This window comes from Diadema antillarum, unplaced genomic scaffold, assembly GCF_040938485.1.
Source record: "Diadema antillarum isolate AM-2024a unplaced genomic scaffold, OU_Dant_1.0 seq00000821_RagTag, whole genome shotgun sequence".
Classification (NCBI taxonomy): Eukaryota; Metazoa; Echinodermata; class Echinoidea; order Diadematoida; family Diadematidae; genus Diadema; species Diadema antillarum.
The window spans coordinates 2,037,070-2,053,539 of NW_027271698.1; the positions used below are offsets into that span (position 1 = coordinate 2,037,070).

Here is a 16,470-nt window from a genome sequence, read left to right on the forward strand (position 1 = left end):
TTGTAGAGCCTACATAGTTTTTATGATAAGATATTTGCCATTCGTTTGGCATTGGTTTCTAGTCACTCTGTGCCAATAGTCCATCCCGAAATGGAAAAGAAAAAACAATCGCAGAAGAAGAATGATACATTTTGTGGAGAGATGATATAAGGAAGAAATTTGATGTCTGTCTCTACAGCCGGCCTCTAGTGAAGTGAGTCAGTATTCGCTCACATCATGCATGGCACCATAACGTGTGTTTGTTCTCATTCACTCCTATACTCGCCCCTCCCAACACACACAAACACACACACACACATACACACGAATACAAACATACAACCGTCACACGGCTGCCCCTCCCTCCTACCGCGACTACCCCCCTTCCATCATCTAGACTGTGGTCAAAGATGCCGAGTTGACCAACTCGGAGGAGAAACTGGCCAACGAGATTCAGGTACAAACTGCGGCTCCTTTTTTTTCCCTTTTCTTCTTCTTCATCTCCAGCTTTTACCGCCATCACTTACCATCACCCTCATTTTATCGTCACCATCTTTAGTCAAGTCTAGGCTTTCATGTCCATCTTCAGTTGGGCCATTAACTGCATTTATGTTTGTTTGTTATCTAACCATGTTTTTCATATTTTTTTATAACCTGCACTGTAGTACTCCCTTATCCACCCATGTATTTTTTTTTAACCCGAGTGTGCAGTGCAAGACAAGACTGTATATTACAGCTGCCGCTAGCTTCTCAAACCACCTCTTTTTTTCTCCCCACTAGCATAGCAAACCACATCAGCATTCAGCCCTTCGCAAGAGAAAGTCTGTCTGAATCGCAGTCACTCTATTTACCCCGACATTGATAAAACTGTGCGTGAGAGCTGGCAGGCATATGTAAAGAGATTTTTGCCCATATATACAATTGTAATGTGTTTTTGCAGTTGTGATTGAATGATATCCAGCTTGCTAGCTGTGAGAAGTATTAGAAATAGAAGACTTTAAATAAATTGAACTTGACATTTCCTTTTCATACGAGATGTCAATGACGCATGATGCTAATGGGCATCATCCATGACAGTTAAGCGGTAACTGTGGAAGAGATGGACTGATATATTGCTTTTCCACGAACATGTTTGAAAAAAAAAAAAGACAACGAAAAGTGTCCCATTGATTACGGGAAATAGAATGTAAATTGCCACTGTATGTGAGATGTGTCTGCACATACCTATGTATCAGCAGTTGTATTTATTGCTATCTGGAATGGGACTGAATGTCCATTGAATTAGAAATGAATAGATGCTTCCCACTCGTAGTGTCTGATCTGTGATCGATAGAATGCTTTCTAGTCTCAGAATACCCTGTATGTGTGTTTGTTTGTGTGTGTTATGCTGCATGAAGTGACATGAAATAGAAGGATGAAATTCCCCTTCCAATTATCCCCCTTAGTGATTAGTCTTTGTTCAAGTAATAAAGAAATATGAAATCATTACCTAGAGAGTGTCAACATTCATCATTGTCATAACATTCATGGTATGCTTTAGGGCCTTACTAACAGTGATCATCTAACTCTTCAGCATTTTTAATCATCTTTCACGCTTTTCTCTCTGCGCTAAATCTGTTCATTTTAGCAAAAGTGGTTCTTGTCTTTCATGATTCACAATTACAAACGATAGGTCCATTTATTCTTGATTATATGTTATAGGGGACTCCACAAATAATTTCCAGGTTTAAAAAGAAAGGCCATCTCAAAAACATTGAGCTGGAAATGGCTGTGCTCTTTTTTACCCTGTGGAGGGGGGGGGGGGGGGGACTTGCCTGTCATTATCTGTCCAGTGCAGAAATAATGGACTGGACATAATGTAAAAATCTGTAGTCTCCAAAGTTGTCAGAACTGTTGACTTGTTCTTGTATTTTACTTCAGTTAAATGCGATGCTTCGTGAATCACTCATTTTATTGGGAAATTCCAGTTGACCCTCAAACTGACAACTGATTGCATTGTCTCTGGCAACTGTCTAGACGATTAATCTGTGCAGTAATCCGTCCTGCTGTAATTACTCCTGTGTTTTACTTCATAAGGCTATCTCAGTGTAAAAGTGATTTGTCTTAGCTTTCCCAACATTATATCTTGAGATGATTGGAAGTATTTTCTGTTTGATTTGATGGAAACAAAAAGACAGTGGTTGAATATTACTGAGCAGGTAGATGTAAAGTGTCTATTAAATTGCAAAGATAGTTTGCCCACAATTTGACCAGTTTGTTCATTAATGGCAGGATTATTTCTCTTCTATGGTTTATAAAAAAAAAAAAAAAAAAAAACGGGCAGATAGAGACATGTTGAATAAATCAATATGATTATCAGCAATGAAAAGCTCTAATGATTTATGGTAACGAAAGGCATGCGTATACATGATTTTAACATGGATATAAAATAATCACTATCGCATTAGATGATAAGATAGTCATAGCTTGTTCTACACGTTGACTGTGTGCATCATGTTTCAGATGTTTAAGAAAAAAAACCAAAAAAACCTGAGATTATAATGACCAGGCCTGTTGTTGGTACATAGTGTCAAAATGCCAGTTTTGATTGGCTTGTCTGACTGACGTTGACAAAATTGAAGCCCTGTAGGAGAATGTTGTGACGTGCTAACCTGTGGTTTCCCAAACATGGTGCATTCTGAACGTGTTGTGTTGATCTAGTAGGCTAGATAATGTTGTTTTTGCAGTGCCTAACCCCAGATACGACCATGTAATGATGATGTTTGCAGCGATGAGCAACCGCAACTGATTTCACTCCTTGTCTGCTGACCTATTAACCTTCATGTTCGTTTTCAGACGTGCTTGTGTGTCTCTTCCATGTTTAACCCACATTCATGCGGCTTGTTAACGTCGTCTCTAAAGTCTAATGAGATGAAAAGTGAACACTCGCATGGAGGGGTTCCCATGGCAACTTCATGTAGGAGGAAGTCTGCTGGAGCCCTTTACTGTATTATGAATATGTTACTGTGTGGTCTGTCATTATGAGTGTCTTGCTTCCTCCGTGTGTGTATGTGTGTGTGTGTATATATGTGTGTTTGGGGGTGGGGGTCTGTATCTCTTAATTCCCTCTCTTATTCTCTGTTGTCTGCCTACCCCGCCCCCAATCTCTCACACCCCCCCCCCCCCACACACACAAATTTGCAGTTCTGTGTGTTGTGACTGACAGTCTTAATATCCAAGAGTGATGACTAATGCTGACTCATGATGCACATACATCTCATGTTCTCTGATTAAGACTTCATCGTTGCTCTTCACTTACAGTAAAGAAAACATCTTTGCCTGTACTTGCAGTCACTTTTTTTCCCCATATTATCATTTGTTCATCTTTGGTACCATCATGGATGTATGATCAGAATTTTCATTGAACAGAAATCATCTGAATCGCATAAATCTCCTTCAGTGATATCATTCCTTTTTATTTCAAATAAGAAAAAAAAAAATCTAAAATTCTTAAAAGCCATGTCATCAATATTTCACTCTGGATTGCATGATTGTATGAGCAGAATCACTTTAGGTAGTAGCAGTTTTAACATGTTCATATTGAATTCTAAATGTTCAAAGTTTGTCTTGTTCTGATTTGAAGTTCAGCTGACTTAAATGAACATGAATGCCTGAGACACTCTGGTGTTATATCCAGAGACTCTTTAAGTAAATCCTAATGCCCTACTGGTTCTCAGTTGGGGTTGCATTCTTTCTTACCATTCTCTCTTACCATTCTCGTCATGTCGGCAAATTATTTGCATGCTGTTCATCTCTGAAAACAAGCATAGTGTGGATTCATTCACAAATTAAAGCTGATGCATAAAGATTACTGTACACGCCATATATTTAGCAAATCCAATTTTTTGCGAATCAGAACTTCCGGACAATTTCACGAGTGGTTAAACTCGCAATCATTGAGTACAGTATGAACGGAGAAATGTACAAACTGTATGCATGCATATTGCATTCATGTCAAAGATCAGAGTTATTAGCTTTGTGTGTTTTTTATGCCTCCGCCACGTAGTGGTGCCGGAGGCATTATGTTTTCGGGTTGTCCGTCCGTCCGTCCGTACGTCCGTACGTACGTCCGTCCGCTTTCGTTTACGCGATAACTTGAGTAATATTTACTGGAATTTTACCAAACTTGGTCCAAGTATGAAGTATGATGGGGCAATGATTTGATTAGATTTTAGGTGAAATCGGCTAAAGGTCAAAGGCCAAAGGTCAAGGTCAAATCATGAAATTTATCCGTTTACGCGATAACTCAAGACTGTATGGAGCAAATTTCACCAAACTTTGTTGGAGGATGATGTATGATGGGACAATTACTTGATTAGTTTTTCAGTGAAATCAGACAGAGGTCAAAGGTCAAAGATCAAGGTCAAATCCTAAAATTTATCTGTTTACGTGATAACTCAAAACTGGATGAAGCAGCTTTCACCAAACTTGGTCCAAGGATGATGTATGATGGGACAATTGGTTGAGTAGATTTTAGTGACATTGACAAGAGGTCAAAGGTCAAAAGGTCAAGGTCAAATGCTAAAAATGTTGCTATTTCCCCCATATCTATGCAATGCCTGCAGTTATTTTCTTGAAACTTAGTGTAGACATGTACTACTGCATAAAGATTCTCCAGAGAGAATTTCATGTCATAAGGTCAAAGGTCAAAAGGTCAAAGGTTAGGTGAAAATGTTGCAATATCACTTTTCTCACAATTGGTTCAATGTATCTTCATTGAACTTGGTACACATGCATGTACTGACTGGCAGGGATTATCTAGGGAATTTAGGGGTCATGGGTCAATAGTCAGGGGTCAAAGGTCAAGGTCAACTTCTCAAAATGTTACTATTTCCCTCATATACGCCTGTACTAGTATATGCAATGATTGCATTATTAGTTTTAAAATTTAATATATGTACATGTATTACTTAATGGAGATTCTCTTGGAAATTTCCAGCCAGAAGGTCAAAGGTCAAAGGTTAGGTTTAAATGAAAAAATATATATATATTTTGTACTGGTAATTACACTCTTTCTTCATATCTTGAAAATTATACTCAATGCATAAACTTATAATAAGGTCGGTCAGAAGTCAAGTAAAAATTTCCAATTCCCCAAATATGTGTACCTGCACTCTTTGATAGACAATTATAGCAAACCCAGTTCGTGGAAAGTGAACATTCAAGATATTTCTGATAAACCTGTTATTTCAATATTTTGCCAGTTATGTGAAACTGTCATCACACATTGTGAAGACATTGTACTATACACCTATTGGGAGAATCATGCATTATGGCGGAGGCATCAGTCGCCGTAGCGACATTTCTAGTTAAATTTTAAATAGCTCTTGACTCACAAAATTTATGAAAATAAAAACCTCATGAAATATATGACATATACAGTGAATAAATGGGTGGCAATCAAATGATTTGGCACTTTCCAACACATGTAAATAGGACAATGATAAATATTTGTACACCCATATTTTGTGTGTTTTTGAATCACTTCGTCAAGCCCGCCTGTTAGTTTGTGTTTCCTAACCTCAGGAGTGGTATATGCCTGCTTGCACGCAAATTAACATTTGTAACAATGAATGCAAAGTTTTTTTTTCTCTGACTGTGAGTATTAAACCCAGAATGAAATCCAGTAGCTGAAAGCATGTCACTTTGAAAAGGCATATGGTACACGACACTCGTGCAGTTGCAACCTGTGTGTATATTGTGTGTGTGTGCTTGCACACAGCAAATTCAAAGGTGGTACATGCACAGGAATGGCTGCAAAAATACTCGACCATTAGCCTGTGGAGCTGAGAAGTGGGTTTTGAAGTGACCACGCTCATTTACATGCTTGCTGGAAATCTGTCACATGACACGTGTACTCGGGAGACCTCTTGTGAACGTGCTTGCATCTTGTCTCTTTAGGAAGTTACATTCTCAGAATCTGGGTTTTTACACTTTTTTTTAAAATGGCTTGATTTGATCATTGTGAATATTGCAAAGGTGAGGTAGTTCCATACTTTAAATGAGATAAAGTGCATGAAAAGAACCTCAAAAGAAAAAAATTATGCATTATGCTGAAAACTGGATGATTAAATGATAATGATATTAATAAGAATGGATTTTGTCCCTTATTCCCAATTCATCAAATTTTTCCAATAAAATTTTGTTCATTCTTTGCATTCTCATTCATTAGCACATATCCAATTCATATAAAATCATGCTAATTAAGTTGCAGTCCCATTCAAATGGACCGTTTGGATAACAAGATTTACACCTCGATTTGTCTCGCTCGTAGGGCACCAAACAAGCAGGCCCGGGCCAGATCTCGGTGGGGTCCAAGGGCATCGTGCAGAGGGACCACCAGAGTGACGCCCTGGTCTATACAGTCTACTCACCCAACCCGTTCTGCAACATGACAGAGAAAGACATCCTGGAGTACAAGAGGGAGATTGCAGAGAAGACTGGCCAAGGTACGGGGGGTTGCCACAGCAACCAGCATCTCACGATTTTGGAATCAGACCTTCATGGATGATTTCACAGTTGTTCTTTTGTTTAGTGTAGCCTGAGAAGTGCAAAGTGTGTTTCAAGTGTGTACAAATGACAGGGATACTTTAATGTTATTATTATTATTTTTTTTTTTTGATATGGATGCTTTCCTAACCTCTTTAATACTGACAGATGAAAATAAGTAATGTTCGGCAGAATTTTTTTATTTAAATAGTCTCTTTTTGGAATTATTGTTCAAAATTATAATCAGATTAGTAGAAAAATTATTACAAATTTATCATTATTTATGTAATGATTTTAAACATGTCACTTCAGGAATGAATTGCATTGGGATCATTGTCACCGCCGGCCAAAATTTGGCTGCCGTGATAGCAGTGTGTATGCGTAACTGTATATCTCAGAACACAAGATGGCGCTACAGAAAGCAGTGACCTGGGGATATGACAGTACTGTGGATTATGGCGTGCCAAATCCTATGTAGTCAGTTATGTGATCACTCTCTCTCTCACTCTCCCGATGTCTCTGTCTGTCTCTGTAGATGTACAGGAGATCGAGCTGATATTCCAGGCTCCCGAAGAGGAGGACGATAACAAGCTCGTCGACGCACAAGAGGGTGACGGCAAGACGACGACCACCACCAAGATTTCGACCACTGTCACTGTCGCAGGAGGTGAGTGGGCCCAGACTTACAAAGTGTGGCGTAAGACAAGTGGGTTTAGGAGTCGGACTTTAGCCCTTTACATGACCTGGAACTAAGCTTAAAGGTGCATGGTCCTGGTGTTTCAGTCAAATGCGTACACAGGCGCACGGAGCAAGTTTCCTATAGTGACCTGCACTATCAACTCCTCTTTAGCGCTTACGCTTTGGCCCACTTCCCCGAGTCCGAAGAAGTCCAATTCACTGTAGTCAGTGGTCGGATCACAGTTTGGCTCATGATTCGGCTGAGGGAGATGACAGTTTTAGCAAACTTCTTTTGTGATGTCATAATAACAAGCGCATATGCACGCACCCTGGCATTACTACAGACTGCGCAATGCGCAGAGAAGACAACAAAGGCAACATTACTTGGCAACACCTACACACTTTACTCTTGATGACAGCTCAACTTCGGTAATCTTCGTATCAATGCTAACGGTGATCGGCAGTATCATCAACAGCGCCCTCTACACTATCGGGACTATGCACCTTTAACTTACCAGGCTTTTCCACCAGCATTCAATAACCCCCTCCAAATTTGATTTGACCTAGTTGTAATGTTAGTTATCCCACTCAGGTGTAGCAGTGTGTCTCTGTCCTTGAACTGGAAGGCTATGCTGACACAATAGGGATTAGGGGAGCTATACCTGATTCACTGACAGTTGGTTTCCTTCACATCTGTGCCGATCTGCAAGCAAAGCGTAGTAAGAGTTCAAGGAAAACTGGAGAGAAAACAGCAAAATGCTTTGTTATGTGGTCAGACATAAAGTCAGCACAGTACATCAGACCATTTCAATAACCAGGACATGACAACTCCTCATGTTGTTATATTCGCATTCGTAAGAATTGTATTTTCCAAGGACTACTTACCTGTTGTACTCTTACTATAAGAGGTTACCAAAGTTTGTTTTTTGTGTCTTTCCAAGAGGATTTCTTTTTGATAGTTTGTTTTGTGTTTTACTATATTGAGTGAGCATTTGAGTCACTAGGCATATTGTTGGGTTTTTTTTGTGGACAGAATGAAGTAACGAGAGAATATTTTACATTAAAAGTACTGTGGTCTGTTCTTGACTCGCACGCAGAGGGTGACACTGCAACCGTAGTCAAGACAAGAGTGACCGAGAAGACGGTGATCAACGGTGCAAGGGACGAGGATGACGAGAGGGCTCCCTCGCCTGGCGGCGAAGGCGTCAGCAGCTCCGAGACGTCGCCGACGAAGGACCCCATGTCGCCATCCAAGAAGTCGAAAAAGAAGTTCCGCACGCCTTCCTTCCTGAAGAAGAAAGAGAAGAAGGAGAAGAAAGGGGAATAGCCACACCCATTCCTGTTTGCATGAGACTTGCATAGGAATGGCACTGTAGTTTCTTTGCGAAGATTCAAGGGAGGTTTTTTTAAGAAGTTGCTGTGTGTACTGAAGAATTTCAACAAGTACAAGAGGAAATTAAAGTTCAAAAAAGAGGGAAAAAAAAAGAGAAAAAAAATCTGTTCTTAACTTGTAAAGTTGCTTCTGGCAGCACTTTGTAATTTGTAGGAAGTATCAACGGATGTGTGTGGTGGCAACCTTCCCACCACCTTGTGTCTGGTCTGATGGGAAGGTTGCATGTTCTTTCCCCGTCTCTTTCTCTCTCTATCTCTCGTTCTCCCTTCTTCTTCTTCTCTCTCTCGAGCTGTCAGTGCCGCGCAGTGAAGCAAGCGGGATTGGCATGCTTTATGGGGTTTCACGTTCTGTCTGTACTGCCTGGCTCCGTGTATGATGAGCTCGATGTGTTGTAAAATCATAGGGACTCTTTTACCAAGGAAGGAAAGGCAAGAAAACAAAAGCAAACTTGTGTAGTCATGTAGCGTAATCAATGCATTTTCTTAGCCACTTAAAACAAAAAAGTGTGTAATTCACTGACGTAAAAAGAAAAGATGTAATGTAGGGGAATGTGATGTGATGTGTATATGGATGAAGTGATTTATACATCCAGGTAGACAGTTCCCAGATTGTGTACTCATCTCTTTCCGGTCTATTTGGAGGGGACCTTTTTTTGCTTCAACCTCACCTCCCTTTTGTATTATCGTTCCCCTGGTCCAACAATCTCCTGAACACCAGTCCACGTTTACTGAAATCTTGGCACGAGAGAAGTGGTGGAATGGTAAGTGACTGGCAGCCCCCTCTGTGCAAGAAACCGTTTGTGGTGAAGAACGGAGAACTTGTGGCGACGTTGACTGCGCTGATGTGCTCTATTCAATGACGGCAGAGGTGCATTGTCTGCAAACATGTCCGTTTGTTTGGTCTCAATAGTGGATGTAATGGCGTCATTATCCATGTCTGATACTAGGCTGTGGTTGTGGATGAGTATGTACAATGTATCTGTGTGACGCGATGCAGAAAGTGTGGGTACAATCGGCGCAAAGAATAAAACCTATTCCCCCCCCCCCCTTTAAACAAAAAGTCTGTAGCCAAGAATAATGCAGCAAAGACCATCAAGTTTGGTACAGTTTAGGTGGCTGAGCCTTCCCATGTACTTGTCAAACGTCTGTATATCATTTGTTCTTGTGTTTATAATCTATGTGATTGCCAAAAGTACTTGTAAGTAGTCTCTCTTGTTTTTTTTTCCTCCTATATATAATGACTATGATGCTAAGAAAAAAGATTATTATGTAGCATATGAAATATGTGTATTATGTAAGATAGCATGCATGGTAGCTTGCTAGGATGCATTAGAGGTAATCTTTAGCCTGATTATTTCCTCCTAATTCTAGTTGTCACTTGTGCCGGGCGAGTTACAGCACGAGCGATAAATCTATATATATACACACATATAAATATATATATACACACACGTACGATTGCATCACCATGCCACTTGTGTATGTTAGCTATCTTGTAATGGTCACAAATTCAGAGCAACTAGTAAACGAAGTGCACTGGCAATTCCCAGCACAGATTGAATCTTTTGAACATTTTGAAATTTTCCTTTGACCTGCACGACCTTTGACCCTGATTTGGTCCAGTGCCCCCATTGGAGGTCATCAAGTCTTTTATTTCCTATTCCTTGACACAGTGGGGTGTCAGTGTAGAGTAATTGTGTGCATTTTTCTTCATTCGTTGACAAGAATCTTATTGGAGTCCTGTCTTGAATTTTTTATATATTTGCTGAAATGTTGAAGTGTAGTTGTTTGTAGTGTATAGAACTTGGATAATGTGTGATAAAACAGATAATGAATGCTTCACTGTTAAAATGTAAATTTAACAATTTGACAAATGTTTCATTCCCTCATGACTGTGGGACTCTGTATTGTATCCAATTTAGTAAGTTACCTGTGAGACTTATTTCAGCTTACGAGAAGCAATGTGGGAACTAGCACCAGGATGGCCCTCTTGAGGTGTGCAAATGTAAACATGACGCGAGGCAGAAGGTGTGAGACTGAAGCATCCCCATGCATGGATTATCATTGTGTGTGTGGTGTGCAATAGGCAAATCTGGAAGATTACAAACAGAATGATTTTTCTTCTTTTTTTTCTTTTGAGAAAGGGGGCTTGCAGAGTGTCACGTTGAGATGATGTCAAAGTCTAGCGGGTGTAGAGAAAGATCTGTGACGGAGTGCAACTTTGCCGTGGCGCAAATAACGAAACTTTTGTAAATAAGGGCTATATCTGAGAACAGCGAGGCAAATAATCAAAATTTGTCCGAGAGCATACCATCACACTATTTTGATTTGGAAGTTGAATTCTATTTTCTTTTTCCTCAGTCACATGCAAAAGTGACATTTGTTTCAGAAGTTATGGGGAGCGAACCCCCCTTAACGAAAATGAAATCTCAAAATTCAGAATTGTGAGATCATTCAGAATTATGCTTTTAATTCTTGAAGTCAATTCTCGGCAACCCCACGACCAAAGTAGAGAGTTGTTGACAAGCTGTGTTGCTCAATGTTGTACGTGTGAGCTGCCACCCCACTCCCTCTGTCTTGTGGTTGGGGAGGGGGAGTGTGGCAGGGCGCCTACAAATGTTAATGGGGAAAGATGCTCCCGATTTGTGGGCAGCCACTGTGGCAGGCAATGTTGCAACAACGTTGTTAGGGAACCAGTGATGACAGCAAACAGTGAGCATGGAATAATGCTGCTTGTGCCTTGTTAGTACTAGTTATCTGTCTCCTGCCTCTTGAGAAATCGACAAAAAAAGGAAGAAGGAGGGAAGGGGAAAACAGAGGAGGAAGACGATAGGTCTAAAGAGAAATGCAGTGGAGATGTGAGAAAGCCGGATTCAGAAAATAAGTTCAGAGGGTGTTGTGACCATCACGTGGTCTACATGACCTTAACTAGCACTCAGCATGTCGTCGTCATGTGGTGTTCAGTGTGATCTAAGGTTGCCAGATCGCAGAGTACTCATTCAACTTCCACCAAGTCCTCCCGGCGTGGCGCTGTGAGCGAAAAAACACAAACGAAATAACAACAAAAGAGAAGGAAAAAATGTAGTCACTCTGCGCTCGTGTCGCGCCACACCGCACCATGCTCGGATGAGAGACGAACACAATTTTACGCATGTAGAGATTTCTTCTGGTATAACGAGAGATGACTGGAGATCGGAGACTATTGTTTGAACTATTTTTATCTTCTTTTCCTTTGCAAGATAAGAATCAACCGTGTGAATTTACCTCGATAGAGATTAAATTACTTCATATGAGTCATTGATGAAGTTTTTAAGCATTCTGTCTGAGAGATGTGGACTAAGCTTTCCTTGTGCATGTAAACTGCCAACGATTTTTTAATTAATGAACTTCTCTTGCAAAATATTTGAATGCTATATCATAGTCTTATATCTAAAAGGGAAGAGAATGTTAATTGCTACTATGTATCGTTCTTGTTAGTGATTCGTCATTTGTATTCGGTCAGTAGAGAGATGTACATGCATCAGTAGTAATTAAGGTAAATGAGTGTAATGTCAATACCGCAAACTATGTGGTTTTTAACTCCAGATTACATTAGAGAGGAGAATGTACTCCCAATAAGCCAAACCCATCAGCTATGGGAGGCTTAGGTCTGTATACAGTTGAATATACTTTCTTGTAATTGTACATTTTTGGTGCATTTTTTTCCAATTCATGAATTCCTATTTTTCTTCATGGTCAACTAGCTATTCCTGCCCCTTTTCCTGAAAAGAAAAGAAAAAACAAAACAAAAACAAAGTAGAGGCTTGCAAGTGAATGTACTTATTATTAGGCATAACGTGTAGTATTCATATACGTATTCATTATATATATGAAGCAGTGCAGTTGTAGGAATGTATAGAGTGAATGAAATCATGGGTAGCTGCATTTATCGACGATGTAATAATGATTTTAAAGAGCTGTTAAGGGATAGATTACTGTTCTTTTCTGGTATCATTCATTCTATGACTTTGTTCAAGTGGCATTGCTCTTATAAGCAAAGAATAGATATTTAAAGCAAAAAATCAACAGGCATCACTTGGGTGCCATCTTTTGATACTTGTCATTGAATTTGTATTTGAAGCACACCAGATTTCAAATTGTTTGTTTGTTGTTGTTTTTTTTTCTCTCTCTCTCCTCCCATGTTATCTGTGTGGAGGTTCTTGGCAAATAATGTATGGTAACTAGTTTGAGTATCTTTTACCGTGTACTATAATGATTTGATAATTTTACAGTCACGTTCTTGATACCATGGCCACTTGTGATGTGTAGTGAGATGAATTGGGGGGGGGGTTAGTGCTGCAGGCTCGTCGTCAAAATTCTGCCTGCATTCTTCTTTGTGGGTGTTTTATTTAATTTCTTTATGTCCCTTTCGGTTATTTTCTCATGTGTGGTCTGCTAAATGTACAATCGCTAAATCTTGACTGTATTGTTCCTGCCGTGTGTATTCACAAGCGCATCACCGAACAGTTGTGACACTGGATTGACGAAAACACTAGACATTATGATTTGACAATTCTTGCTTCCTTTGTAGGTATTGTGTAAGCTCTCATGTTCTTTTTTTTTTTGTCCTGAAAGCTCTGAGTGTATCCATTATAAGGCATTAAAATGCCATCATATGTTACATCTTCGGACAGTACTAGGTACTACATTCGCCTCGTTCTATTATTTCATGTGTTCTGTAATATTTGTATCTACGTGGTAGAAATGAAACGCAAAAATTAGAGGGATGGAGCCAAAAAGAATTCATTTTTGTGGGTGATTATTATTCTGCTCTCTCTCCCTCTGAAAATATGATATTTACAGAGAGAGAGAAGATCATTGTAGAATAATGGAGGGGTGATTTTTCAGGATTGAAATATCCACTCTCGTTTGAAAAACAACAGAATCAAACCGCTAAGCTTGCTATGCATGATGCGGAATGGTCAAATCTACCATGTTGTAAGAGTTTGGTGGCGCAGGGGCGGGGGCTCAACATAGTGAAGGCGTGTTCCTGCGTGTTGTTCTCTGAGTTTGAAGTCTGTGATGTTTCGATTCTTGCTGTTGTTTATCAAATTTGCAAATCTTTCTGCATTTTTTTTTGTTTCTTATTCAAAGCCAAGGTCTGGAATGAAGTAAAGTCAGTGGGGCAGGAACTCTAATGTGAGGAAACAGAAGAGGAAAAAATGGAAAATACACCTTTTGTATAATGTTCTGTGTATATCATGAGTATATACCAAATTTGTGTTAACTAAAAGATTAAGGGAAGAAAAAAGTGTACCAAAAAAGTTGAAAATGGTTGGCATGCTGAAATGGACATGTACATATTTTAAATAGAATTATCATCTAGCCAGTTATGTTTTATTCTATTTTTGTCCCTGCAGGAATCTAGTGGAACAATGCATTTTATACTCACTTGCTTTTCTGGTGTTTTTTTTTTTTCTTTTTCTTCTTTTTATCTTTGTCTCAATGCTGCTATTGGCCTATAGAATGAGGCTTATTTACCATGTAGGATCCAGTAAGGATTTTTGAAGCAAGGTTGCTCCTGTAAAGGAAAAAAACAAAACATGGATATTCCACCTTTTAGATACTTCAAATGTGACAATAGCATTGCTCTATAAAAGAGAACTGAACAAAGTTCAATTTAAGTATAGTGTCGCACTTTTACCAATTTTTATAGTTTTCTGCAAAATCATCGTTCCTCCTGCCGGGGATATTTTTTTTTCCTTTTCTTTCCTACGCTTTTTAAAGACGGTTTCAGTTTCCAATATCATGCAAACAAAAATGTGTCGTCGAAATCGACTTTGGACAAGTGTGCGTGCAGACATGTGGTGAACCTAAGGAATTACCTTTTAACTGTGAGGACTCTGATACTGTTTGTCCTATGTTTTAAACTTCCTTCTAGTGTTTTAGCAAGTATCTGCTCTCTTTTGTACATCTCTCATGCATCTCGGATTGCCATTAGTGAGTTGGATAGTAGTCTGTGAGTGGGGCGCTGTCTCCACTGGCTTATATAGTTGCAATATTGTGTCGTCGTGTGATGATGGAAAATTAAAAAAAAAAGTGATAAAAAAAAATCTGAATGTGAAGATTTGTTTTATTGATTGTCCTGACTGTGGATTCATTTTCCATTACCCCACTGGGTCACATTGCTTCAAATATGAATTATATTTACGCATCAACATCAGTGTCATCAATCATCATCATCATCACCATCATTGCCATGTAGCTAGTATTAAACTAGTATTTTTTTTATCACAATATTTTGTTTTGTCTTCATGAAAAACACGAAACTGAGTTTGAAATTATTTTTTTCTCTCTCTCTCTAAAATGTACTTTAGCATGCCTGGTATGTGAATTTTTACCATTATTCAAGTAAATGATCCATGCACCAAGTTGAACCGAACTGAACTGAACTGAATTTTATTTCAACTACAATTTGCCATTGTCGTCGGCCAAAATATGATTTTTTGCATTCAAAATGTTTTCATGTTTTTCGCGTTGCATCACTATGCTTCTTTTTTTTTTTTGGAGATCTGAAAATGTTAGCTTTGTTAACATAATATAATCCATATCAGTGTCATATGTTCTGTGATCTACTAGTATGGTAATCATTGGTCAGTCTTTCTGAAGCATATCTTATTGTAGAAGAGGTATTTTATCTCGTCGAGACACTGAATTTTAGTTGTTGTGCATGAGAGTGGCAATTCACTACAGGAGATTGCATAGACTAGTTTTTGTAACTAGTACCTTAAACACAGATTTCAAATATACCTTTTCCCTGCATAACAGTTTGAAAAGACATAAAATATACATTCATCAAGGTGAAGTAATAAATATGTCTTTATTTTACCTATACATTGACAAATACAAGTCAGTAACAAACATTCTAACATCCACAGTTCAATCAGATTGGCAATTAAGTTGGAAACATCGCGTAGATCAGAACTTTACAAACACCAGTATCAACTTTCAGTAAAATATGGACTAGAAGGCTTGAATCTACTTAGAGCTGAAAGCACATTCATGGTTTAAATGTAGTCCATCACACTGTCCCAAAATTGACACAAGATCGCAATACGAATATGAACATTCACAAGGTCTTCGGACAATTTTTCGGCTTGCCAAAGGTTTTTGACACCGCTCATGAAGTCGTTGCCAGAGCTGGAGAAACTCGATGCACCGATAGTCATATACGATGGCTTAACCCTAATCAGGCTGGGGGGGGGGGGGGGGGGGGGGGGGTGGGGGGGCAGAATCCGCCCCCCCCCTCGACGTTTCGCGCAATATCTTCGCAGCGCGATAAGCTCCCGCCGCGATGTTTCATGACTTTTTTCTTTCAAGTATCGCGCAACTTTTGAGACCAAAATTGTTGCGCCCGCGCGTACCGTTTTGACGCGACGCCCATTCAAAAAAAATTTGTCAACCCCAAAATTGCTCCAAAACGTGATTTTGTGTACAAATCCAATGCAAATTGTGATTTTTCAATTAATTCACATAAAAATTCATATCTTGACTTAGAATGGACAATATTAATTTATTTTAGCATAATAAAGCTTTGAAAAATGTCTGTGACAAATTTTGGCCAAAAAACAAACAAAAACAAAAGGTCGAAAAACAAGGAAATACATAAATTAAAAAAACAATCAAATACATAAGAAATTAATTTCGATACAGATTTTTTTTTATCTTATGTCTCAGGAGAATGATACAAGAAACATTTTTAAAAAGAAATTAGCTTAATGAGAGCATTAATAAGTGATTTAGAGCCCAAAACTGATTTTATGCATAAATTACAATAATTAATTAATATAAAATATAAGAAATATTTTTCGGAGAAAGCAACCATACATTTTGATAGAATACGTCGCGGGCGTC

At 38.9% G+C, this 16,470-nt stretch overlaps 1 protein-coding gene across 5 annotated transcripts in view; it reads left to right on the forward strand.

Annotated features, from left to right (window-relative positions):
• The window catches only part of LOC139739849 (gamma-adducin-like), a 119,637-nt gene extending 104,974 nt beyond the window's left edge, over positions 1-14,663 (forward strand). For 4 of the 5 annotated variants that reach the window (XM_071650444.1, XM_071650447.1, XM_071650446.1 and 1 more), the window contains 4 exons: positions 377-436; positions 6,293-6,467; positions 7,043-7,174; positions 8,283-14,663. In XM_071650444.1, the coding sequence (XP_071506545.1) occupies positions 377-436; positions 6,293-6,467; positions 7,043-7,174; positions 8,283-8,512 (597 nt within the window). In that variant the 3' untranslated portion in view covers positions 8,513-14,663. The remainder of the gene's footprint in view (positions 1-376; positions 437-6,292; positions 6,468-7,042; positions 7,175-8,282) is intronic. The other variant, XM_071650448.1, reaches the window with a different exon arrangement.
• Positions 14,664-16,470: the final 1,807 nt, after the last annotated feature.